The sequence below is a fragment of the Poromitra crassiceps genome (assembly GCF_964638095.1).
Source record: "Poromitra crassiceps genome assembly, chromosome: 2".
Taxonomy (NCBI): Eukaryota; Metazoa; Chordata; class Actinopteri; order Beryciformes; family Melamphaidae; genus Poromitra; species Poromitra crassiceps.
In genome coordinates this window covers 26,135,094-26,161,847 of record NC_139624.1, presented here as the reverse complement: position 1 = coordinate 26,161,847, position 26,754 = coordinate 26,135,094, and the positions used below count along the sequence as shown (strand labels likewise).

General features: G+C 42.2%; 1 protein-coding gene across 1 annotated transcript; it reads right to left on the bottom strand.

The window, feature by feature from the left end:
- Positions 1-39: 39 nt before the first annotated feature.
- On the bottom strand, positions 40-25,861 carry LOC310799169 (meiotic recombination protein REC8 homolog; the record flags this gene model as incomplete). The annotated part of the gene is made up of 13 exons (XM_083661737.1): positions 40-125; positions 1,882-1,927; positions 2,825-2,928; positions 3,374-3,449; positions 4,748-4,876; positions 7,089-7,182; positions 9,890-9,923; positions 10,728-10,812; positions 17,411-17,519; positions 17,856-17,931; positions 21,118-21,260; positions 22,102-22,170; positions 25,806-25,861. 13 exons carry the CDS (start codon positions 25,859-25,861, stop codon positions 40-42), a joined length of 1,107 nt encoding a protein of 368 aa, XP_083517863.1.
- Between the last annotated feature and the right edge of the window lie 893 nt (positions 25,862-26,754).

Sequence of the window (26,754 nt, the reverse complement as noted above, 5' to 3'; positions counted from 1 at the left end):
CTCTTTATCCGTCTATCTGTCTGTCTATCTGTTTGAGACTCACTGTTTGTCAACAGGGCTGATGGAGCGCGCCAGGCGGGATTTGTCCCCTTTGGACTTATCCAGGCTAGTATCATCTGAGCCAGCTGTTCACACACACACACACACACACACACACACACACACACACACACACACACACACACACACACACACACACACACACACACACACACACACACACACACACACACACACACACACACACACACACACACACACACACACACACACACACACACACACACACACACACACACACACACACACACAGTAATTAATGGCTTTGTCACATTTCAAATGGCCAGTGAACACAAAACCTAAGTTGTAATATTAAAATTCTCTGGCTAAAAACACTGCTGCCAAAAAGCTGTACTGAAATTCTTCTATTAACACATTGACTGCCAGCCGTTTTTTTTTGCTGTAGGTAGCTTCTGCCAAGCCGTTTTTTGAGGATTCTGGCTCATTTTACAAGAGCCGAGGATTCGTTTCAGCTTGGACTTTGTGAACATACAATATCTCAAAAGTACTAATAGAATGTGTACTTTCTCTGTCTAAAAGAGTTAGTTTGTAGAGTTAGTAGTTATGTAAGCATTAGCAGTTGAATACAGCATGGTTTTAGCGTCAGAAAAAATATTCAGAGATAAACGGCTTTTTGTGAAATTGGATAGAACAGTCACTTTAACCATTCATTTTTGGCTCTCTCTCTCTCTCTCTCCCTCCCCCTCTCGCTCTCTCTCTCTCTCTCCCTCCCTCTCGCTCTCCCTCCCTCTCTCTCTCTCTCGCTCTCCCTCCCTCTCTCTCTCTCTCTCTCTCTCTCCCTCTCGCTCTCCCTCCCTCTCTCTCTCTCTCCCTCCCGAGGGGAGGGAGACGCACTAGGTTTAATCCTAGTGAGAGGGGGAGAGGGAGAGAGAGAGAGAGAGAGAGAGAGGGAGGGAGGGAGAGAGAGAGAGAGAGAGAGAGAGGGAGAGAGCGAGAGGGAGAGTTGCTTCAACTCCTCCCTCCGTGGGCGTTCTTCTTGGCTGCAGCGCCGTGTAACAAGCACTTTCCTACCTGTGCAAATTCACTTTCTCATACTCTCGACCTCTCAAATAAATTTCTGAATAGAAATTAAATTACTCTAAATTAGAGCGAAAAAGAAACAAAAAAGAATGGGTTGAAAATCCCATTCTAAAAGCCTTTTATGGCTGTTTCCAATTTGGTGCTATTTTGCAAGGCAAAATGGCCTGCTGCTTGTCACCAGCCTCACTGCCCCGCTGCCGCTGTGCCTGGCTGTGCCTGTCTGCGTGGCCGCTCCCCGAGGAAGCCCGGCTGGACTCGCCCGCCTCCCGGAGCCCTGGCCGAGAGCTCCGATGAAGCCCCTGCGACTCTGGTCATATTTACGCTGCGTGCCTCAAAGTGTGCTCCATCCGCAATCCACGATGCAAGTTTGCAATCCCGCACCGCCAGCAATCAACGCGAAAACGAAAGCGCCTCCGCCAATCCATTTTCATGAGAATGGAAATGGATCACACTGCTTTTTGCTTGCCTTCCTACTTCCTTGTCGCCACTTAGTGGGTCGGTGGAATGGGTTGTACACGTTGTACACGTCCAATACTTATATAAGATATGTAAAAGGGTTAGATGCACAACCCACCGTCAAAAAAAAAAAATCGATGCCAAGAACGTGTTTACACGTTGTTGGCAGTCAACAGCTGGATTCTGAAAACGTGTTTACACGTTGTTGGCAGTGAATGTGTTAAGACAACACTAGTAATATCGCCACCATCTGGCAGAGTCAGGCTACTACACTATAGTGCTAAGAGTATCATTAAACACAAAAATAGAGAGGGAAAATCCTACATGAGCCCTCTGCGGGATGCAGCGCTGGTGAGTCAACCCTGGGGATCTGAGAGAGAGAGAGAGAGAGAGAGAGAGAGAGAAATACAGTGAGTGAAGGAACCATTCCATATGATTGAATGAGATCTATAAAATGACGAGTCTTAATCTTAGTAACAGGAGTAGTCACTCACTCACTCGCTCGCAGAGCGGCTCATGTTTGAATACTACAGCAGTATGTCCAGAGCCAATGAGTGGCTGTGTTGATGATGCTGGGATTACTTCTGTTATATAGTATTGTTAAATGGCACTTTTACAAACCATTCATGTTCCCGTGGTATTTAATTTAATGAATGGACATAGCTATGTGGCTGGATTATTTGGAAGAGAGCCAAATTGGTGAGTAAACGAGTCAAAGTTGAATGGTATCTTGTCCACCCTGTCTGCCTGTTTCGGGAGTCCCCTGGGATTCCCGGGGGAGTGGGAGTAATTTCACTATTAATCCCGGGATTGGGACGGGATGTGGAAAAAATGAATGGTCAATGGGAGTGGAATCATGACAACAATATATCAGTTTAAATATGGCCAAATGGTGTGAATTAAAACTGCAGCAGAACACAAAATAATCTAAAAAGGAGGAGAACATCAAATCAAAATCCTTGCGTTCCCTAGAGACTAAAACATAAAAGAAATAAAACTAAAAATGGGAGTGGGATGGGACAGGATTTTTTTTTACCCTGGCGGGAGTGGGGCGGGACGGGAATATATTTGTGGGAGTGGAATGGGACAGGAGTGAAAAACCACTCCCGTGTGTCACCCTCTAGTAAGAGGGTGTCAAATCGCCAATTTGAAGTAGTAATTATTACCATATTTCCATAAACTCACTCAGGGACCTAATTAAGACAAGACTAAAGAATCAAAAGACAGGCACACTCCCTCTCCCTCTCACACAAACACTGACGCACACCTCATGGTCCGACACCTGCTCTTCCCCCTCTTCCTCTTCCCCCATAATGATGCACGGCTGGGCGCTCTGTTTCCACAGCAACTGCAGGTCAGCGTGGAAGAGAGCTGTCGAGGGGTCAAAGGGCAAATCGGCTGTCAAACTGACAAGGTTTGGTCAATATTTCTATGGTCGATAGCAGAGCCGATGTGGAAAAGTGAAATGGACTAAAGTATAATACTGGATACAACATTTATACTGTAAATGTTCGCTTTTATGGCATTGCATCTCAGTTACATACAGAGGCACTACAAGTTTTGCTAATGATAAAGCTAAAATATAAGCAGCTAAATCCCTCAGATGTAAACTGATATTCCTAGGTGTTGTTTTAATTTACTATAACTTGGATTTGCTATTCACAGAAAGTTTTTTCAGTACTCATTACACTTTGAAAACGTTTCAGGACTGGTCAGGTTTTCTCTGAGCACAGGAACCCTGTCACTATGCTCAAAGCCTTTGCTCCAGGCATTGCAAAGCTCAGGGTGAAGCATACTGTAGCAGTGGGATACTAACAGCCAGTGGGGCCGCTGAAGAGCTGAGCAGGAGTGGCGTGCCTGGTCACAAAGGGCAAGTCCACCAGTACCTGCGACTGAGAGCAAGATCCAAGAGTTAGTTTGATGGGACATTTTCAAAGAAGATTTCTGATTTATTTGAGAGGATACAATGCAAAGAGAGAGGGGGAGGGAGAGAGAGAGAGAGAGGGAGGCATTGATTGTGCTTCAGAGGAAATTAAAGAAATGGTAAGGATGAGAATGTTGAAGGATATACATAGTACACACACACACACACACACACACACACACACACACACACACACACACACACACACACACACACACACACACACACACACACACACACACACACACACACACACACACACACACACACACACATCAGGTCCATAAATAACACAATTGTCATCATTTTGGCTCTGTACACCACCACAATGGATTTGAAATTAAGATGTGCTTTACGTGCAGACTTTCAGCTTTAATTTGAGAGTATTTACATCCAAATCAGGTGAACAGTATAGGAATTACAACAGTTTCTACATGTGCCCCCCCACCCCCTTTTTAAGAGACCAAAAGTAATTGGACAAAGTAACATAATCATGCAATCATCCAATGAGTTCTGAAGCATTTGACTGAATATGAGCAGATAATATTGTCCGAAACACTTGAGAATTTATTCTGCTGCTGTCGTCAGCAGTTGCATGTAACATGTAATGTAATTCTTACACTGTTCATCTGATTTAGATGTAAATACCCTAAATTAAAGATGGAATTCTGCAATGAAAGCACATCTTGATTGTTTAATTTCAAATCCATGTATATATATATATATATATATATATATATATCTCCTCTCCGCTCCCCCTGCTCTCTCCTTCTCCCCCCATTCTCCCCTCTCCCCTCCCTCTGTCTCTCTCTGACATAAGATTGTTCAACCATGTTGTTATTATTATTATTATTATTATTATAGCTAGATTTAGCTAGACATATTCTCTGTAAAGCCCCCTGAGACATGCTTGTGAGTTAGGGCTATACAAATAAACTTGACTTCACATATATGTGTGTCCATAATGCTTTTCTATCTATGTGTGTAACTTCCCATGTGACTCTGTGTGTGGGAGAGTCACGCGTGTCGGCAATCGACACGCGTTGGGTTAAGCCGATCTAAAATAAAGGCTTTTTAAGTGTTTTGGTGCCTTGGATTTTTTAGTAGGGCCCACTGCCTACTTTCTTATTTCTTAAATTATATTTTAATGTAGTGCATTTAACATTGAAAATGTGTAGATGAGTGAGACCCTGTGTCTGTGTGTGTGTGTGTGTGTGTGTGTGTGCGTGCGTGCGTGCGTGTGTGCGTGTGTGTGTGTTTCTATACCATGCTCCGTGTCTCGGCCAGCGGGTTTTGAATCTGCTCTCTAAAGGCGTTGTCAGATATCTGGGTCTCTGCGTCTACAAAGACCAGCTGACGCTTGCGGCGGGGCTTCCTGGGAGGACGAACAGCCACCTAGTGGCAGGGTGAGGGAGACAGGACTTCAGCGTTACATTTGAACACTTCTGAGTCTTGAAGATGCCATCACACTCATGCTCACGGGAATACACCTGCTGGAACTTATGAGATGACACACACATGCACGCATGCACGGACACACAGACACACACACACACGCACACACACACACACAAACCAGAGTGTTTTCAATAGGCAATGAGAAGTTCTGATTTGATTTGATTTGATAATCTTTATTTTGAACTTGCAGGTAAAACAAAAAAATAAAAACATATCAATGAAAGCCATGATATAAAAATTAAGCAACAAAAATAAAATAAAAATAACAATTAAAAAGAAAATGCAATCATTGATCAACCTCAACATGTTCAAAAAGGAGTAGGAAGAAGTAAAGACTTATATACTCCTACCCCCTTCTTATAACATCAATATCCATATTGATAATTACAAGTATAAATGTATATCATAATTTCTATGATTTCTTAAATATATCACTATCTGTATGTAACATTATATAATCCATAAAATATAAATATATTTTCTATCTATCTACCTATCTACTATATATCTATAAATAATACTTATTAATAATACACTCATAACTATACCCATACAATACCGTGTATGAATTTGGCATCATATAGACAATCTACTCTGATCACTAAATTACTTAAATAAAATATAAAATAAAAAATAAAAAATATAATCAACATAGCCCTTCCTCAACTCTATACCCCCTAAGTATGTTTCTTTATACACCCTTTTAAACTGTACCATGTTGGTGCTTTGTTTGAGTTCCAACTCCAGACCATTCCATAAATTTACCCCACAGATTGAGATGCACTGACTTTTCAAGGTGGTGTGAATAAGTAGTTTCTTTAAATTGAGCTCCCCTCTTAAGTTGTAACCTCCCTCTCTGTCAGAGAACATCTTCTGTATATTCCCCGGCAGTTCATTGTTTCTGCTTTAAACATGATTTGAGCTGTTTTGAAATTTACCATATCCATTAACTTCAGTGTATTTAAGTGTAAAAAAAGAGAGTTTGTATGATCCAGATATGCTACATTGTTGACAATCCTGAAGATGCCATCACACTCATGCTTCACGAGTCACGAGTCACGAGTCACGTGCTTCACGAGTCACGAGTCACATTGTGGAATGTAAACTTAGGCCACGTTTAGACCACAACACAGTCCCTGCATAAAATGGAAAACTGTTGTTGCATTCTGGCCTATTCCGCATTTATACAGTGTTTGTGATAACGATTCATGTGCAGACTGGAGCCGCAAATGTCAACACCAACTGTGAGCAGCGTCAAGTGAGCCAGAATAAAACAGAAACTTCTGTTTAGAACCATCACAATAATGGCAATTAAATAAAGTAATAGTAGATCCACTTTGCAACATTTTTTTGTTTGTGATCCGAAATACACAGAATACATAGAATACAGACAATTAAAAGTCCATTTTAACCCGTAGTGAGTCGACTGTTCAGTTTTGTATTTACCAAGTAATCAATTTTCGCTTTTTTTTTTAAGGTAAAACGCCTAGCTTCCTGTATTCTGTGAATTATCCACATCATAGAGTGATACAGAAGTCAGTAATGGTAATAAACTGTTGCAGATTGGTTGCAATACAGAATATAAACCCAGTAAAGCCCTATGATTTTTTTTTTCTTTGCAGCACTTGGGACTTGAGAAAATCAATGTATCTGGCCGTGAGTTGTATGGTCATTTAATTAATTGAGGTTAACGATTAGATAATTTAATGTAAATAGGGGGCAGTTATTGCCCATTATGTATTTTTAGCAACTCGTTAACAGACTCTGATGTCATGATAGTTTGTTGAATGTCAATGCATTCACTTTATGCCATTAAGGCTATATTGATAGGCTAGTGAATGCTCGGACTATTGTCTTCCATGCATGAAGTGGAGCTGTGTCGTCAGTTTTGACAAAAATTGCCACTTTACATTTTTTGCATTTTCAGGCCTACGGCTTACTGACTTTTGTTGTATCGAACAAACCGGATGGTCACCCATTCACACACACATTCATACACCGAGGGCAGCAAACTGCCACGCAGGGTGCTGGCACGGCCATCGGGAGTAATTTGGGGTTCGGTGTCTTGCCCAAGGACACCTCGACATGCAGACTGGATGCGCCAGGGATCGAACCACTGACTTTCTGATTGGTGGACGACATGCTTTACCTCCTGAACCACAGCCGCCTCCTGGGCAAATGGCGGGGGGGTCATCTCCTTGGCAACAGTTGCCGGGGTAACTTCCATAGGCTCCTGGTCTGGCCTGGTAACACATAATTATACACAGATTATTGTTACCTTCACCAAACCTGTTTCTCTGTTGCACAACACAAAGTGTGTTGTCACAGCTGGGTGGAAGGTTCCTTTGTTTGGCTACTGGGCCGTCCATGTAGTGTTGCAGTACTCGACACCAGTCGTCTCGGACTCGCCCTCCCTCGGTCTTGGTCTTGACTCGTCTTGGACAAGCCGGACTCTGGCTTTTATTTCAAGACCAGTCAAGACCACAACTGCAGTGACATCATTACCTGTCTGTGTATTGTCTTTTTTTTGTACTGTGATTGGGTGTAAAACATCCTCCCTTCAATTGCAACCAATAACTTTGCAGTTTGAAAGTTTTCCCACTGAAACCACTCACCTCACGTGCCAAGGAAGACAACACAAGGAGACAAGGCACGGAAGAGCAGAGCAGTGGCTTCAGAGATCTCTTCCAAATCATCAGTCATACCACTTGCTTATTATACCAGTGGTTCCCAACCTTATGGTCACGAATTCAGAATGCATTATTTGTCCTCCGTATTTCTTAAATTGAGATTTTCAAGTAGGCCCTGAGTTGGAAAAGGTTGGAAACCGCTGGTGTAAAAGTGAAGCTATAATTAGAGTCATGGTCTTGAAAATGGTCTGGCATTGGACTGGTCCCAGTCTTGGTCTCGCCCCCATCAGCTCCGTCTTGGTCTTGACTCAGTCTTGGTTTAGGTGGTCTTGACCACAACACTACAGTACGTCAATGGCAAAGTGAGATGTTACCTATATCGACTACATTTCTGGGGACAGAGGGGAGCAATGAGTGATGACAAGATATTATTATTTGGTCAATGTGACAAATTATGGGCCTCTATCTTCCGACAGGCGCTATCTCTAAATAGCGCTTTGCGCACTGTTTGCGCATGCCTTAAGGCACGGAAGATAGCGTTCCGCCTTGCGCCGTCCGCCAGGTGTTCTGCCGAGTTTTGCTCCACCGCCGAGCAGCAAAAAAAACATCCCCACCTCACGGGAGCTACTTGTAATGATTTATACAGAAATGTAACTGATTCAAAGTGATATAATTGTCTGGTAGACGCGACCTCCCTGATTTTTAAGTTAAAACAGCCCCGAAATATGTTGGGGATGCAATTCTCGGCGGGCACGTTCACGGCACCTGTTGCAAATTAGAGCCGTGCCAATTCTGCCAAAAATCATCTGCGCCCCAAAATGCCTGCGCAAACGGGATTTTGGCAGTCTTAACTACCAGAATTATTCACAGGCGTGGCCAGGCAAGGCTGGGCATTACGTCAATCAAAACCAATCAGATTCCCGTCTCGCAATGGTTGTTTGCGCGAGGCATGCAATATGCTGTAATTCTCTCCATGCGTAATAGAGTGTACTCACTCGTGCGAGGACAGAGGGAGCTTATTGACAGATCGTCTGTGGTGCCAATGACCCTTCGGGTTATGAAGGTAAATAGCCTATGTCCATTGTCCCACAAGTGTTCTTCTCAATTAATTTCCCTCTTTGCGATGTGATAAAAGTTTCTCAGTGAGTTATAGTTGATTGCCTCACTGAATTATCTGCTAATACTCAATTTTAGCAGCATAATTTCATGTCTTGGCGTGGCAAGGCTGTGCTTAATGACATATCCACAAGGAATTCCACTTTCCACTCCGCAAATACCTCTCTGTGCTGAGAGCGCAGCCGTAATCTCCGTGCAGAGCACCCCGCGCAGAGGTATTTGCGCATAAGAGGTCCTTTTCAAAGCTCTTAGCGCAAAGTAATTGCGCGCTGCTGACGATAGGGTAACGCCATCTATCCCCACATTTTAGCACTGAAACGCCTGCTTTGGCATGGGGCAGCCAATGCCCAGTACAATTATCACAGGAATGCGCTTGTGTCCGCCCCCAATTTGCATTGCGCACGGCGTTAAACGAGCGCAAACGCAAAATTAGCGCTTTTGGGAAGATAGAGGCCATGATGTTATCCATGTTTGCATATTTTCCTGTCTTTGCTGCACACACTGTGAAATGAAATGTAAAGAACAAATGCTAATATGCACAAACACAACACTCACTGGGCATCCGGCTGCCTCTCTCCCTCCTGCTCGTCCTCATCTGTTACACACACACACACACACACACACACACACACACACACACACACACACACACACACACACACACACACACACACACACACACACACACACACACACACACACACACACACACACACACACACACACACACACACACACACACACACACACACACACACACACACACGTGTGTAAATAGTGTATGGACACACACCCAGAGTGTCAAAACATATAAACAACACATGGACACACAGATACAGAAGTTCAGACAAACATCTCATTTGCCCTGAGAGAATGATCTGGTGTGTAGAAAGCTTGCTAACGGCGATAAGATTTTAAATTGATTTTTATTGGCAAAGCAGATCTATTAAGAAATAATTATTTCAATTATTGATTTACTGCTGTTTTAATGAAGAAAGGGAATTTAAAGTGAATCACCTGTGCCCCACTCAACACACACTATTGACATATTTTCCTTATGCTGATGGCGCTGTCTTTTTTGCTAAGGAGAGGAGGCAGTCCAAGCTCCCCTGATATGAAATGGGGTCCCCAGAAAATAAACGTTTCAGGTGACCCCTGGCTGAAAAGGCATGAATGACAATTGCTTTTATTACCCAATTATAACAGTGCCACAATGAGTTTGGCCAGGTTGACCGGTGCTGACACGTTTCAAGACAGTCACACAACAGAAGACAATGCAGGAGCTCCCATTTAGTGTGGACAAGACCTACTGCATGTAGGCCCATATGAAATATTTTATTATTATTATTATTATTATTTAGCATTTTGCCTTTAGTGGATAGGACAGTAAGCAGACAGGAAAGGTGGGGGGAGAGAGAGGGGATGACAGGTGGCAAAGGACCACAAGTCGGATTCAAACCCGGGTCTGCCACGCAAAGGACTAAGCATTTGTGGTACGCGCTCTACCGGGTGAGCTACCGTGCCCAAAATCCGTTTTATTTTTTTCCAAATTCTGTTTTGTCTATTTTTATTTTTATTTAGGGGTTAGGATCGTTCTTTTTAATGACTTGGCTCTCTCAGACAGCCTCTTCGACATATTTTTTAAAGTGAAAACCAAGGTGTGAGGTGACATAAGGGTCCCACACAAGACAGACCCCCCCCTCTCAAAACACCCCAATCGAAAACGGAATAGTTTCTCTAGATCTATTTTATAATTATAAAATTATTTAGGTTACTACAATAATTAGGTCTACTTTTGATCATTTGGCCTATTTTTTATCCATTTCAGCCAATTTATGGAAAATTCTGCAAATTCCATGTTTTACATTTTTATTTTTATGATCAAATTCCATGATTCCGTCCATTTTCCGTCCAGTTTTGCGGAAATCATATGGCCCTAAAATAAATCATTAGATTAAACATAAACACACTAAAAATACACATTCAAAGTTTATCATTCAGAAATGAAAGAAGTTGCAAGACAGAAACACAAAGACACACACCTCCAGGGAAGAAACCTGGTTCTGCTATCAGCATGTCAAGTTCTCTATCCGTCAATTCAGGAAGTTCCTTGACTCCGTCAAAAAGCTGATACAGGATAAGAAGAGAATGACAGAGAGAGACGGGGGGGGAAGGGGCAGAATTATAGCAAAATGAGTGTGTGGATATCATGATACAGGGAAACAGAGAGTTGGTTAAATGTATAAAGAAAATGAATAAAATAATGAAAATAAAGATGGGAGGAGAAAAAAATAAATGTGCGCAGGCGAGACGAACGTAAACACAAAGGTGGTTGTAAAGAATACCTCCTCATACAAAGGGGCAGATGAGAGGACACAGAGGACAAAAGAAATATAGTTAATTGATGTTTGTATCTCTATAAACAGTACAGTGTGAGTGCAGGCTGATGTAGTGGAGTCAGCTCTTATCAAGGCAAAATGGATTTGGTCAGCTGGTGATGCTTGTGGAGGAAGGGCGGGGAAGGTAACAGTGTGTAGAAGCACAGCTAGACTTATTCCTGATAAACATGTTTCATGCGTGAGAGAACATCCCTCTCCTTCCTTTTGACTGTGGTCAATCTGTCAGGGGTCACACACTTCACTCCCCTATTCACCTTATGTAGCCCCGCCCACTTGACCCAGTTGTGTTACGACTTCCGTAATGGCTGGTAACGCAGCCGAGCTCACTGATCCACCAGGGTGCGCTGCTGTGCCTAAAAATGATTTAAAAAGATTCCCTGGACTCTAACATAATTTACCTCATCAGTGCGGCGGATAATCGGCTCTGTGATGGTGATGGCAGCCGCAGGGGATGTGTTAGCTAGTTTCACACAGCAGCAGGACATGGGAGACATACAGATTTAGCACTAGAATGAGGTAGACACGGCCATGAGTTTCACCACACTTGAATGATGCGTTATGATAGGAAGTAGAAAACAAGCTGGGACAATGACAAAAACATGGAAAATGTGTTGAATATGTCTTTTTTGGGGTCACAAAATAGAACTAACAACATTCTCGTGCTGAGTTTGAATTTTCAAGAAAATCCACTTTGACCATTCATATAAACCCTAGACAGATTACCTTGGGTAGAGAGGTCTGAAGCTGACACTTTCATCCATCCCTAGGAATAAACATCAGTAAATATAAGCTGTATGGTACAAGCACAGATTCATAGTGTGTGTGTGTGTGTGTGTGTGTGTGTGTGTGTGTGTGTGTGTGTGTGTGTGTGTGTGTGTGTGTGTGTGTGTGTGTGTGTGATACAGCAAACAAGCTTGTTTCAACCTCTTGGATGATTCAGGAGAATGAATTGAACAGCACCAATACTGCCTTTTCACAGCCAGAGGCAAGCTAATTGCGAGTTTGGGGTTGTTAGAAAAAAAAGAGAGATTCAGAACAAATCTGTTTTTGTTAGATAAATCTAATTAACTTATTTTGATTCTATGTGTAGAAAAGGCAGAAGATCAAATTTATCTTCTTTGATTCCTGGGAATGTGACATGTGGGCCTCAGTATTGAATTGTAATATTTGGGAAACTCTGATAGCCTGAAACTGAACAAGCACAAATGCTTAAGTACAAAACGGAATCTAAATATAACATTCTCTCATTTGCATTGTGAAAGTCACTGTGCAGCCCAGTTCAGAGACCCTTTTAAATCTCATGTTCTACAACAGCATGAGTGAATACTGGATTCTGATTGGCTAGCAACAGTGGTAAATAGGCCAACAATCTACAGTTCGGCTCCAACCGCAGTATCACTCCGCTCCCTGATGCTGACTCCGCTCCCTGTGCTGACTCCGCCCACTGTTAGCCTGTCAGTCTGCAAATCTCTAACAAGGAAATGGCCGATCTCTAACAAGGAAATGTCCGATTTCGTAGTAACGTTTGATTTACTGGGTGGATTGAGTTTTGAGCAGTGGTTAGATGAAGATGAAGGTGAAGTGAACAAAGAACGACATGGTGAAATTGGGGAGAGAGAACTGGCTGAGCTTGAGTTGTCAGGAGGTCGGACTAGCGCCCGGACCCCGAACCTGGGACTGTCAAACAAACAAACGCCCTCTGCCGTCACCAGATATCAACACACCACCACCAAAACGGGCTGCTTTAGATAACTGTTTAAATAACTGTACTTTTACAGGCAATGTATCAATAACTGTGAATCCCGTTAAGGAATAGGTTACCGTAATTTCCGGGTTATAAGCCGCACCGGAGTATAAGCCGCAGCAGCAAAATTGCCTGTTTGTTACATATATAAGCCGCACCGGACTATAAGCCGCGGGTGTTTTAATGTTTTTTTTTTTTTTTTTAATTGTGTTTTAATGTTTAATTACCATATGTAAGGGTTCGTGCACAGAGGGGATTGTCGGGAAAGAGATGGCTGTTTGAGGAAGCTCCCATTTATTAACATTTCAACAAAACAACATAACACAACACCACCTGTGTTTTTTTTTACAGTGCACACAGTGTCCGCGGTGTGGTGAAAAGAGGGCAAGAGTTTTTGTTTTTGTCCTCCAGTGCGCTGATGCGCTTTTCCGCATTAGAAACTCTGTTCACGGTTGCCTTATTTTCTTTAGTGAGTGAGTGGATGGACTTCTGCACGTTTTCAAACTTGTTTTCAAGCTGCTCAAAACCTCTGAGCGATGTCGGACTTAATCGATAGTGTTTCACGGAGTAAAAGTTAAGCCCAAGCCGTGTATCTCCAGCCTCCAGCAGGTGAGTAATTTCCTCATTCATGGCGGTGATTGCTTCGTCTCTTTTCTTTCTGCTTACTGGTTTTCAGTCTTGTGCTTCTTCCAGCAGACATTCGCCCCACTCTTTAAAGTTATTCAGTTGGTTCTGGTCACCTTATTCATTTTAGATCAGATCGCTAAAACATATTGTTTGGTCTGGTGTAGCAGCTGTCTAGCTGAGCGCCATGTTCACCGTGATGCCGGTTGATTTCCGCCAAATGATGTCAAGTCAAGTCAAGTCAAATTTTATTTATATAGCACCTTTCATACACAAAGGCAATTCAAGGTGCTTTACAAAAAAAGAATCGAAAAAACAAGCAGCAAAGCAATGCACATAAAATGTGCAGATGAAGCTGTGTAACCTGTAAAATCCATAGATTTTGGAGGTTCCCGAGTGGCCGTTTGCTGGAAAAATCCATAGATAAGCCGCACCGTTATATAAGCCGCAGGGGCCAAAAAACGGGGAAAAAGCCGCGGCTTATAGTCCGGAATTTACGGTAGTTGTTTTTTGGCTCAAAGGCAACTAAATGTTTAGTGCAGTCATTGATCTTGTGTATGGAACTATATTCTGTGGCGGAAGGATAAATGTATTCTGAAACCAGTAATGATTGTAAATAAATGAATTGGATGTTACAATTGTGTATTTTTTATATTATTTGGTAGCTGTTGTAGAAAACAAATTTACCACTCGAGGTCGGGGTTTGTGGCCACATTTACCACTGGTACAGGGTTTATAGCACTCGGCTTTGCCTCGTGCCACAACCCTGTACCAGTGGTAAATGTGGCCACAACCCCCTCCCTCTCGTGGTAAATTTGTTAAATTTCATATTGTTGTACTAATTATAGACATACAGTATGGGAGGCCTCGTTTGTTAAGATTATCTTGCTGAACACAAACGTCGCTGTTTCATAAACTTTTGTTAACCACAGACCTTATTTCATGCATTGAACCAGAATCCCCATACTAAAATCCCATTGCATTTGACACGTATGAGACTCATTCCTGCGGTCCTCTATTTGGTATATACGTACAAAGAGGCTAAACATGTGTCGTGTTCAACACATCAGTGTGGCGAGTTTGGCTCGACGTGTGTGCTACTTTTCAACAACATAATACATTTGATACACTAGTTGGGTTTCCATCTAAATGTATCACACACTGTCATTGAATTCTCAGAAAATCAGCAAAAGAAAATGCGAAATAATGTGCGTTTCCACTGCTATTATAGAGCGGTCAATCACCTCATGTTTGAGGATGTCTGCCTCTGCTGATCTGCCTTTATTAGATATGACAGGTCAGTAGACAGACAGGAAGGGTGGAGAGAGAGAGAGGATGAGATGCGGCAAAGGACCTCGGGTCGGATTCTAACCCGCGTCAGCCGTGTGAAGGACTGAGCCTCCGTGGTATGCGTGCTACCAGGTGAGCCACCAGGACGCACCAAAACATCTACGTTGATAATTTAAAGTTTCTTGATGATCTACAAAGGTACATAGACCATGAGCTGCAATTTCTAGATTACCAGGTGGCAGTCTTCAACTCAGCAACATAACGTTATAATCCACAGAGCAATTCTAGAAGTGAGTCGCATTAAAATTAATCTCAGTCTTCTTCTGTTTAAACACACCACGGCGGTCTAAAAATGTTCCTGTTTATTTACCATTATTTACCTTCAACTGTAGCCCTATTTAGTGTAGGCTACGCCGACATGTCAACATGAAACTGCGTGGTTTTTGAATGGAGAGACGAAGGAAGATTCGCTTCATCTGTTTCCACTGCATTTATCGCAATTACCATTTATCGATTAAGCCAACTTTTCCACCTTCCCCAAGCGTGAAAACCTTTTTGCGATAATTGTAGTTTTTTCCGCATTTTCACTCAGGTTTTTTATGCGCAAATTGAAAATGTGCATAAAAACAGGTGGATGGAAACCCAACTAATGAATAGAGCTGGGTATTGGTTCAAATTTCAAGAATCGATTCGGTTCCGATTCAAAAGGTTGCGAATCGATTAATTCCGATTCGATTCGATTCGATTCGATTCGATTCGATTCGATTCCGATTCGATCAATTTCAATATTGATTTGGTTAGTGATACCAAAACGTGTTTTTTGAGCTGTACCCTGAATTACATGACTGTCCAGTTATGTAACACAGGGGTTCCCAACCAGCCAAGTAGATACATGGGGAAAAAAAGTTGCAGACCTGTTGTCAATTTTAATGGTTTTAGTTACACATATATTTACTCACCAGGTGGTGACAAAGGGTAAATAACAGCCTTTTCATCTGTCAATAAAGACACTTTCACAATTATGCACAGTGATTTGATTTCAGCCTATATAATTTCTAAAAGTAGATATTAATGATCAAACATTTCCAATCATGTAGCCTACAGTATTTATGTTTTTGTTTCAACTACAAACATAAATAAACGTCAACTTGAAACTATGTTTCAACTACCACACACAGCATAATATTTTAGCCTGTTTATTAACTCATTGAGTGCCAATGACGACTTTAGTCGTCAATTCATTTAGTGACGTAGAGTGCCATTGACGACTAAAGTCGTCAATTGTGTCTATGTGTCTAACCTATTTTACAGAACCCTTAGGTGGCGACAGTGCTCTCCAGATTACAGAAATGTCAGGAATACAGCCTGAAAAAGCCGTGATCAAAGCGAAACTGCTCATGCTGCAGCCCAGAGCCATGTAGATTGCTCTGGCTGCTGCTTGACGGTGCCTGCCAACAGCAATCAATCCGCGCACACAACTGCCTCTGTCTGTCTGTCTGTCTGCATATAGTTTCTCCACACGATTACCCACCAGAAAGGCAGCACCCGACCCCGAAGGGCCAAACCTTTACCTGCAGTCCCGTTTGGCATTTCCTTGTCGCGCTGTGAGCTGTCGCAGCGCTGTCGCGCTGTGAGCCGCACCGCCCGCAAAAACGGAGGCTCCGAAAATAGACTGGGTGCGTGTGGGGAGGAGTTTGCAGCTCAGTGGGGGAGAGGGGGGTGGGGCACGCAGGCTCCACAGAACTACACCAGGTCACTACATCAGAAAATATTAGCTAGAGTCAGTGAATGTGCTTGAAATGCTGCCTTTCACAAAAGGGTGAATATCTCAGCTTCTAGATAGAAATGCATGTTTTTGCTGTTTTTGACCTATCTTCTCCGGCTGATAACTAAAGAACGGAAAATGGTATCAATAAACTTTTTTTTGCTGATGATACAATAGAGTCTCCTTGTTCTTTTTGCGTGTTCGGTGTTTACATAGTAATATCACACAATATTCTGTGGGCCTCGAGAAATCACTGAAAACGCTCTGAAACTCTGGCACTGGGAGCGTCCGTTCTCCAAAAGTGGCTGGCACTCAATGAGTTAAAAAAAAAAAATCGATCTCTGGACATATGAATCGATAATCGAGGATTAAAATAAAAATCGATTAAAAATCGGAGAATCGATTTTTTGAACCCAGCCCTACTAATGAATGCATGAAACAATGCTTCCTTTAGGACAGGAGGGTTTGGGTTTACTATATCAGCTGTATTTTATACTGGAGGAGATGGGCAGCTTCTTCAGACAAAAGACTGGGCCAGACATTCAACAGTGTTGAGATGATAGGCAAAGAGGATTTTTAACTGTGATTGTTTATGAACTTTTAGAAATAAAATATGCTTGGATAAGAGTAATTGATTATTGGTCTGGTATGCAACAAAGAAGAACTAAGGTATTTCCCAACATTTGATCAAATTACCCTGGAAATGATCTAAAATGCCCCCAAAACAAGGGCAACAAAGAAAAGGCAAATAGCCTGTGTTAAAAAAAAATCCTACCCTGGGACTGGCTACAGGTATGTTTGCTCTTTGTGAAGTAATGACAGGTATAAAGTTGTATTTGGTGTGTGGTTTGCCTGCAGTGTTTGACATCAATGCATTCAAGTTGTATAGGTGTGTAATTGTACCTGGTGTATTTGATCGGGGCTGGGCAACTCCTGCTCTTTCATGAGCCCGAAGTAGGGGTTAGCCTCCTGAGTCATCAGAACCATGTCAGGCAGGTCCAGGAGCAAAGGCCTGCCAGGTAGAAGGTGAGGGAGGGATACCAACGTTACAGCTCAAATCCTATGGAGCCCTGATTTAATTTTTACTTTGAGTGTTCTGCTCTGCATATTTTTCAGATGTGTGCTGGTGATTTGATTTATGAGAGTTAAAAAAGAAGAAGATAGAAATGAGATTAATACAGTAGTAAGTAAGTCATTGTAAATATACAGGTCAATGTGGGGGGGCAGACTATGTACAAGTGTGTGTGTGTGTGTGTGTGTGTGTGTGTGTGTGTGTGTGTGTGTGTGTGTGTGTGTGTGTGTGTGTGTGTGTGTGTGTGTGTGTGTGTGTGTGTGTGTGTGTGAAGACCTTTCAGGCTCAGCAATGTCAATGAGCGTGCATTTCATAGCAAGTGTCAAGCGGTCAATGGTCTGTTGAATCTCCTCTGCAAAACAGAAAAGGACAGGTAGGAATTGCACGGTCAAGATGTCTCACATATACATGTACACACACACACACACACACACACACACACACACACACACACACTTCATAATAAGTGCATTATTTCCTCTGCAACAGAAGCAGAAAGGCAGAGGCGTCACCCATGGGTCAACTTGGTATAAAATATACGACATGACAATGAAAGTAATGAATGTGACCATAATGACTCATCTATACAGAAGGCTGGTTCAATGGGAATGAAGCGTATGACATCCTCTCCAATTTTGGGCTCAAGAAAGCCAAATCGAAGCCAAAGTTTTTTCAGTTTTGACTGAAAGAATTATCCTGTTGATAAATTATCTAGGTTGCAATCATTTTCCTTCAAAAGCTACAGCTAATTTCTAGCGTTATCCAAACTATAAATGCCTGATGCCATATAAAGAATATTCATGTTTTTTTTGTCATATTCTTTGACCATATTCAATGATAATTATGTACTGTATGTGAAAGCTTTGGGATGTTCTGTTCTATTCTACAGTATATCAGATTCTGCAGCATAATTTGAACATTATGTGGATGTGTGATGCAACAGCCCCAAAAACACTGGAGCAGCTAGGGCTTACTTATTATTCATGGGACTCGCTTTTACCATTTTGTTTACCAATTTGTCCCAGTTCAGCGTTATCGACCACGACATCTTAGAGGAAACTGTGCAAGGCCTTAAATCATCTTCGTGCTGTCTCGATACCCTTCCAACAAGCTTTTTTAAAAGCGTTTATAACTGTCTGTCGTCGGACCTATTGCAAATAGTTAATAGATCCCTTGTGACCGGCACTTTTCCTGAGTCCCTGAAAACTGCAGTTATTAAACCCCTACTAAAAAAGCGTAGCCTTGATGCATCGGTAATCAGTAATTACAGACCAATATCTAATCTCCCCTTTATAGCCAAAATAATTGAAAAGGTTGTTTACCTACAACTCAATAGATTCCTAACCTCAAATGATCTCCTAGATAAATTCAAATCAGGCTTTCGCCCCCATCACAGCACTGAAACCGCGCTTACTAAAGTCATAAATGACATCAGAATGAACACAGACTCAGGCAAAAATTCGATTCTAGTGCTACTGGATCTTAGCGCTGCATTTGACACTATTGACCACTCAATTTTATTGGACAGACTGGAAAACTGGGTTGGGCTATCGGGTACGGTCCTCCAGTGGTTCAAGTCCTATCTTCAAGACAGGAAGTACTTCGTCTCCATTGGCAATTACACATCTGACCTAACTAGGATGACTTGTGGGGTGCCTCAAGGATCCATTATGGGGCCCGTTCTCTTCAACCTTTATATGCTCCCTCTAGGCCTAATTATGCAAAAAAACAAAGTAGCCTATCATAACTATGCAGACGACACTCAGCTGTATATAACTCTTTCCTCAGCTAACTATGCCCCCATAGAATCATTGTGCCAGTGCATTGATCAAATAAATAACTGGATGTGCCAGAATTTCCTACAGCTAAACAAAGACAAAACTGAGGTGATCGTGTTTGGCCCCAAAGAACAAAGGCTTAAAATCACTGTACGCCTTGAGTCTCTATCCCTGAAGCCTAAGGATCAAGTCAAAAATCTTGGAGTTATTATTGTTTCCGATCTCAATTTTAACTCCCACATTAAGTCAATTAGAAAATCTGCTTTTTATCATCTTAAAAATATAGCAAGAATTAGGGGATACATGTCCAGACAGGATCTAGAAAAACTAATTCACGCCTTCATTTATAGTAGGTTAGACTACTGCAATAGCCTTTTTTCTGGTCTCTCCAAAAAAGAACTTAGGCAGCTTCAACTTATTCAGAATGCTGCTGCTAGAGTTCTAACGAAGACTAAGAAAGCTGATCATATCACTCCAGTTCTTAAGTCCTTACACTGGTTGCCAGTGTGTCAGAGAATAGATTTTAAAATACTGTTATTAGTCTATAAATCACTTAACGGTCTAGGCCCAAAATACATAGCTGAATTGCTCCCACGCTACGAACCGTCTAGAACTCTTAGGTCAACAGGGTCCAGCTTATTAACTATCCCTAGGATCAAATCAAATCACGGGAAGGCCGCATTTACCCACTATGCTTCTGCTAGCTGGAACAAATTGCCTGAAGACCTCAGATCTGCCCCAACCTTACTTACTTTTAAAAATAGACTAAAGACTTTTATGTTTACCGTCGCTTTTAACTGCTGACAGCTACTATGCAAACCCAATGAGTCCTCTATAAGTTTGAGCTCTTTCTGCAACTGCTGCGCCTGTTGCTTATTGCACTTTTTATACTCTTTTTTTTTTAAAGTTTTGTTGTGATGCTTTTAAATCTTTTATTTTCCTGTCAACCATTTTATGTGCTTAATGAATGCATTTTTTATACTCGTTTTTTTTTGTGATGCTTTTAAATGTCCATTTTACTCTCTTCTTTTCTTTTATTTTCCTGTCAACCATTTTATGTGAAGCACTTTGAATTGCCTCTGTGTATGAAATGTGCTATACAAATAAACTTGACTTGACTTACCAGAAAACAGCATTTCTGAGATTTTAGTTTTTTTTTTACATCTTGTAGTTGACACAGATGTTAGGCTTTAATGTCAGATCAACATAAAACAGTTTCACTTTTCATTTCAGCCTAACATGGAAAGACAATTTACACAAGAAAATAAGAACTGTTGTTATCCTGCATACCTTGCTGCCTACTCTGATTCACTGTGTCTACAACAGTGCAATCACCACCTTGTTTGAAGCCAGCATTTAAAGCCAGCTCACTCACGCCCACTCCCTTGTTTCTACATGTGATTATGGTACGTGCCGTCAATTTAAATGAAACACATTTGGGTTTTGTCAGTACACAGAGAAGCAAACACCCTCTCCTCAGTCTACTCTTTCTGTTCCTTTCTTTAATCTCAGCAGGTCACCTAGTTACATTGAAGACCATGTACCTTGGAGGACAGGTAGAAACAAGTGCCACCCATCCTCTCCCCCATTTCCCTCCCATCTACCTTTCTCTATCAACTAGCAGGTAACATCTCTCTGTCCACTGTCTCACGGGCTTTATCTACAGTACCTCAGAAGACACACAACCATGAGCCAGCTCTCCTTTTATTCTCCATGTCTCTTCCTCCCACTCTCTCCTGTCCCCCTGTCTTTTGTCTCACCTAGCAGAAAGCCACACTGCTTGTGGTAGACGATGATCAGTCCATACTGCAGTTGAGCTGACAGGTAGAGAGAGAATCTCTCAGTCTGGTTGGGCTGCTGCACTGGTAGAACCTCAGCTGTCACATGGTCGATGAGGTGCTCACTGCAAAAGTATAACAAAAAGGTAGAATGCCAACGCCACTTTACCTTGAAACGTTAAGTCATGCTATATCGTGTGACTTAATGTTTATAAACAAATAAACCTTGAAACGTTAAGTCATGCTATATCACGTGACTTAATGTTTAGAAACAAATAAACCTTGAAACGTTAAGTCACACTATATCACGTGACTTAATGTTTATAAACAAATAAACCTTGAAACGTTAAGTCACACTATATTACGTGACTTAATGTTTATAAACAAACCTTGAAACGTTAAGTCACACTATATCGTGTGACTTAATGTTTATAAACAAATAAACCTTGAAACGTTAAGTCACGCTATATCCCAAATAATACAAAATGTTCATAGAGCAAGTAGTTTGGGCAGTGGCTCAAATAGAAAATTTCTCTGCCATTTTCATACCAGCCACTTTACTTTGCATTCAAATCCTAGCTGTTGAGAAATTGAACACTAAGGTAGACTGCAAACTGCTTGTGAGCTCGGGCTCTATGAACCTTGGTGAAATTATGATTACAAAATTAAATGAATAAACAGTAGTAATGTGTAATAGTAATAGTAGTAGTAGTAGTAATAGTAGTAGTAGTAGTAGTAGTAGTAGTAATAGTAATTGTGCTGCACAGCCAGAGAATGGTTAATTATTACAATGAAACAAACATGTGTAATGTGTACTTTTATTAGCCCAGAGAGTTGCCCACAATATCTTATATCTGGCCTAACGTTGCATCAATCACTCACATCACCAGGCTTACTAATGTGTGATCATGCTAGCTAGCTACATCTTCGCTATAACATGAATCATTTGGCTGTGGGTTTTCTTACCATGTTTGCAGCACATTGACTCGGAGAAGGTTTCTCCGAGTCAGCTTGATTGCATTGGTGGCTGCCAACCTGGAAAAGAAAACAAGATTGATTCATCAAGCTTTATTGATGCACACAGGTCCATAGAAAATACAAAAAAGAGACAAGACAGGACAAATGTAACACTGATTGATACATACAGGCTCTTCAGCCAGTGCTCCCCTAAGCCTGGATGTGTATCAGGAACATACATTGCATACATTTATACATTAGATTTCTTAAAACAGCATGAAAAGTGCAAAGTCCAACAGTGACAAACACTTCACTCACACTACACCACCTGGGTGTTTTGAGGAGTATTCTCATTGCATCATTATACAGTATGCTACTTGAAGCAGTATAGAGCGGAGTGCAATATGCTCTGAACAAAGACACCTTCACTCAAACTGAGCACATGTCAAACCTGCGCACAAGAGTGTTGGCATGGGCATATATCCTGTGGCATTGCCTGTATGTGTCTACATCATCTGTCAACCAGGGGGGTTCCTCCGTATATAACCCCCCCCCCCATTAAAAACATGCAGAAGATCAGATCGTCATCGTCACCCGACCAGTGACGACAACATCCGAAGTCGGTCCCCGGGCGCCTTACGAGAAAAGCGACCACTGCTCCTGGCCTGCCCCCCGGAGGAAAGGACAAAGCCAGGATGGGTTAAATGCAGAAGACAAATTTCACCGGCCACCCATCAGCATGTGTGTGTTGTGGCCCTCCGTGCATGTGTTGATTGTAATCGTGTGACAATAAAGACGGGCTTGTCCGTCTGAAATCGTGTTTTTTCTTTTTTTAACTGATCAGTAATAAAATGCCCAAGATTTAACATTGTTACAGACCTCAAGATTATTGTCTGACAATTTGAAGTCAGGGAACTTTTGATATTTGTCCTCTTTAGTTCTACATATATTAATAACACAGCATTCTTACCGGCATTGTATAGAATGTCATGCTCCACACCACAGTACATATAGCAATGAGCTGCTGTAGAGCAGCACTGCTCAGACTAAAAATCACAAGGTCATCTGCATACAAAATATGATTCACTAACAGATCACCAATCCTGCATCCAGTATTACAGGCTCTTAGCCATTCTGACAGTCCAACATCAATTCAACAGTGCTGGTGACAAGATTCCACCTACTCTTACCCCATTACTGACCCCAAATGGTGCAGAGACACTATTGCCACATTTAACCTGCATAGTCTGGTGGGCGTACCAGTAAGCCAGAATTCTGACTATATGCCCAGGCAGCCCTCTTTGGGTCAGTTTGACAAACAGCTTTCTGTGATTGACATGGTCAAAGGCTTTAGAGGCATCTATAACACATGAGGACAGATGACTTTTGCCCTCTATATTTGTTTAAAATTTCCTTTAGGGCAAATATACACAGGTCGGTACCATGTTTTGGTTTAAAGCCCAACTGCTTATCTGAAGAGTTAATACAATCATAATCCCTCAAGATTCTTCCGAGGACCTTGGACAGAATGCTGGCTAAAGCTATGGGCCTATGTCCAGGCTGCCAACTTTTCCAGCTTTGTCCTTAATAACAGGGACCAACAGAACAGATAACGTTGAATCTGGTAGCAAGCCATGAATCATAAAACCAGTGAAACTAATCGCAAGAAGGGAAGGAGAGCTAGCCTCACACTGGCATATTATTTCAAGTGTTCAGCAGTCATGTGGTCCAAGCCATACACTTTGTTATTGGATCAGTTTAGCATGGCTTGGTACACTTCATGTGTCATAATTCCTATTGAGTGATTACTCTCAATGTGGTCAGGCATACAGATCACTTTTGATACAGTTAAATAAGGAACTATAATCAGGGCCGCCGCTGCTCCCTACACGCGCACAACGCACTGAGCGTAGGGCACCAAGTGTCACCCAGGGCATCATCCAGAGCAGGAATACCACGGTCAAACAGACGGTGGATGCCCCGCAGTTTGGTAATCAATGCCCCTTCTCAAATTAACTCTCAGCACGGGCCAGTTTGGCATTTTTGAACTGGCCACAGCGCCTCCTAAAAAGAAAGTTGCGGGATCTCCTCGTTAATTACATGCGACGCAGTAAACAAACTCACGTTTTCCCTCAGTCATCAGTCATGCTGGACATCAGTACAAGTGCGAGATTCCTCCCATTCCCGCAAATATGTAACGCGTAGCCTACGTAAATACAGTGTTGTGTAGTGGAAGCCATCATCTTGCTCTATAATGATCAGAACGGGTGTTGTTCAAACTGAACATTTATTTCTTCAACATGCTGCAGCAGGAAGGGAGATAAACAGCAGACTTTTTCAGTCCATCTTGCGAGACACTATTTTCGTAGTTAAGCTACTGTACTTCCCTGCATAGGGCAGATACTTCCTTCTTGGAGTTTCAAAATAAAGCGCCTCTGCTTCTAACATGAAATAATTCAGGCATCTCAAAACATAAAACATAACGGAATTACTATTACCAGATTTCTCAATACACACACACACACACACACACACACACACACACACACACACACACACACACACACACACACACACACACACACACACACACACACACACACACACACACACACACACACACACACACACACACACACACACACACACACACACACACACACACACACACACACACACACACACACACACACACACACAAGATTGCATTTGTGATTTTTTTCTTGGGAGGGGGTGTTTCATTAGCCTGACTCCGCCAGATGGGGGCGGCATTGTTCCACAAATTCACAATCCTGAACAATGTGAACGAACTCAACCATCTGGCAGCGTCAGGTTAGTGTTTCATTGGCACAATGAAAAAATGTACGCTTAGGGCACCCAAATGGCCAGCAGCGGCGCTGACTATAATGCTCTCGCCAAAGCCCAGCAATAGTATCTGTAGCCTACCAGAGATGCCATCTAGAGTGGATGGTATTGGATGCCTTACAAATGTTTAAAAGTCTCACTTCGTTACAAAATCCAACATTATTATTGAGCAACTTATTGGGCATGGATGAAATGAAGCGAATGGCCTGTTAACAAGGACGCCGAAATGAAACCGTGTGGTTTCAGCAGCCCGGCTAGCGGGGAAAAGGTTTCAGCCTGACTTTGGCATTGCTTCGGCGGCGTATGGTGTGAACGGCCACGAGCTAGCAAGCTTCTTAAGCTGCAGGCCCTTGACCTGGGTCTGCCTGCCACAGCCCATAACTTAAAGGCATCACAGCTTCTGCATGTAACAGCGACATGCTCCTTCCATCCAGGCCTGATGTTAAATCCCTTATCTTTCACTTAGGACTTGGCTTGCTGCTTTCAGAGCACCCATATAGCCTACATGATAGAGCACAATTACAATTAATATCCTTAGCACATAGCATCTCTAGGGAGATGAATGTTGAGATATCTGTCTGTACAAGCATAGTCAATAGTCTTCCTTGGTCCAGTTTATCTGTGTAATCAAGATACTACAATTTCTAGATGTTGCAGGTAGATCAACATTTATTGACACATTTCTAAAACTCGACAATGCTCTTTTCACCAGCTAATGTTGGCTCATGAGCTAATCTGTCATGGAAACCTGCTTGCGGTTGCAGCCAAATTAAGTTACAGTAGTTAGCTATCAACTTTGTATGCACTATGCAAACTAGGCAGTAGGCAGCACTTTGCTGTGAACTCACCAAACTGTGGCAAACGTCCCATAGTGGCGGCGGAGGCCTGCGTCGTAGAAAAACATTATTTAAAATGAAATTATTTGAAATGTGATTGAAAAAATACAGCAATCTTCTCTCCGTCTCTTTCCCGAATCCCCGTAGATGAGACTCCGCCCCTACTTCCCGCCGTCAAATCTATGGCCCAACCAGTTGCGAGAGATGGTATCTCGGCAGAATCACTGCCATGGAGACCAATCAGGTGCGAAAATTATGATCGTATCTGGGCAGCATCACTGCCATGGAGACCAATCAGGTGCGTATCTGGGCTGAATCGCTGCCATGGAGACCAATCAGGTGCGAGATTAGCCACCAATCAGGTGCGAAGTATCTGAGAAGAATACAGTTATGCTGCATTCAAGTAGCCTACTGGAAACTCGCAAAACCGGTCATCACTAGCCTGATATTCAGACTGAATTGTCAACTCGTAAACTAATTTCCGCTTATAAAAAAAATACACAGCTTTGGAGTGGGCGTGGCTTCGAAGGTCTGGAACCCAGAGTAGCCTTTAAGAGTAGCCTAGCCTATGGCAGTAGCAGATTTCGCATTGTTTGTGTAAGTTCTTGATGACTCCATAATAAAAATTCCATTTCAGAAATTTGACCTGTTTCACTTTCTTTTGCAAAAACCTTTATGGCTTGCTGACATGTCAATTTCGCTCAGTTTACCGGTTTTGTTGTTGATTCAACAATGTTGAGCCTGTCCGACAATGAGCATGCCGTTCACTATCATAACTAAATTACTTTACGACCTGCCACACGTGACACCTATTGTAGGCTACACCAGAGCCGTGTACATCAGTTGCTCTGGGGGCTACACATGTGACAGCTGTCACGTGTTTACACTAACGCGCTGCCTTGACGAAAACAATAAGCTGTGAGTGCGACCTTACCTACCCCAACATTACACACAGATTCAA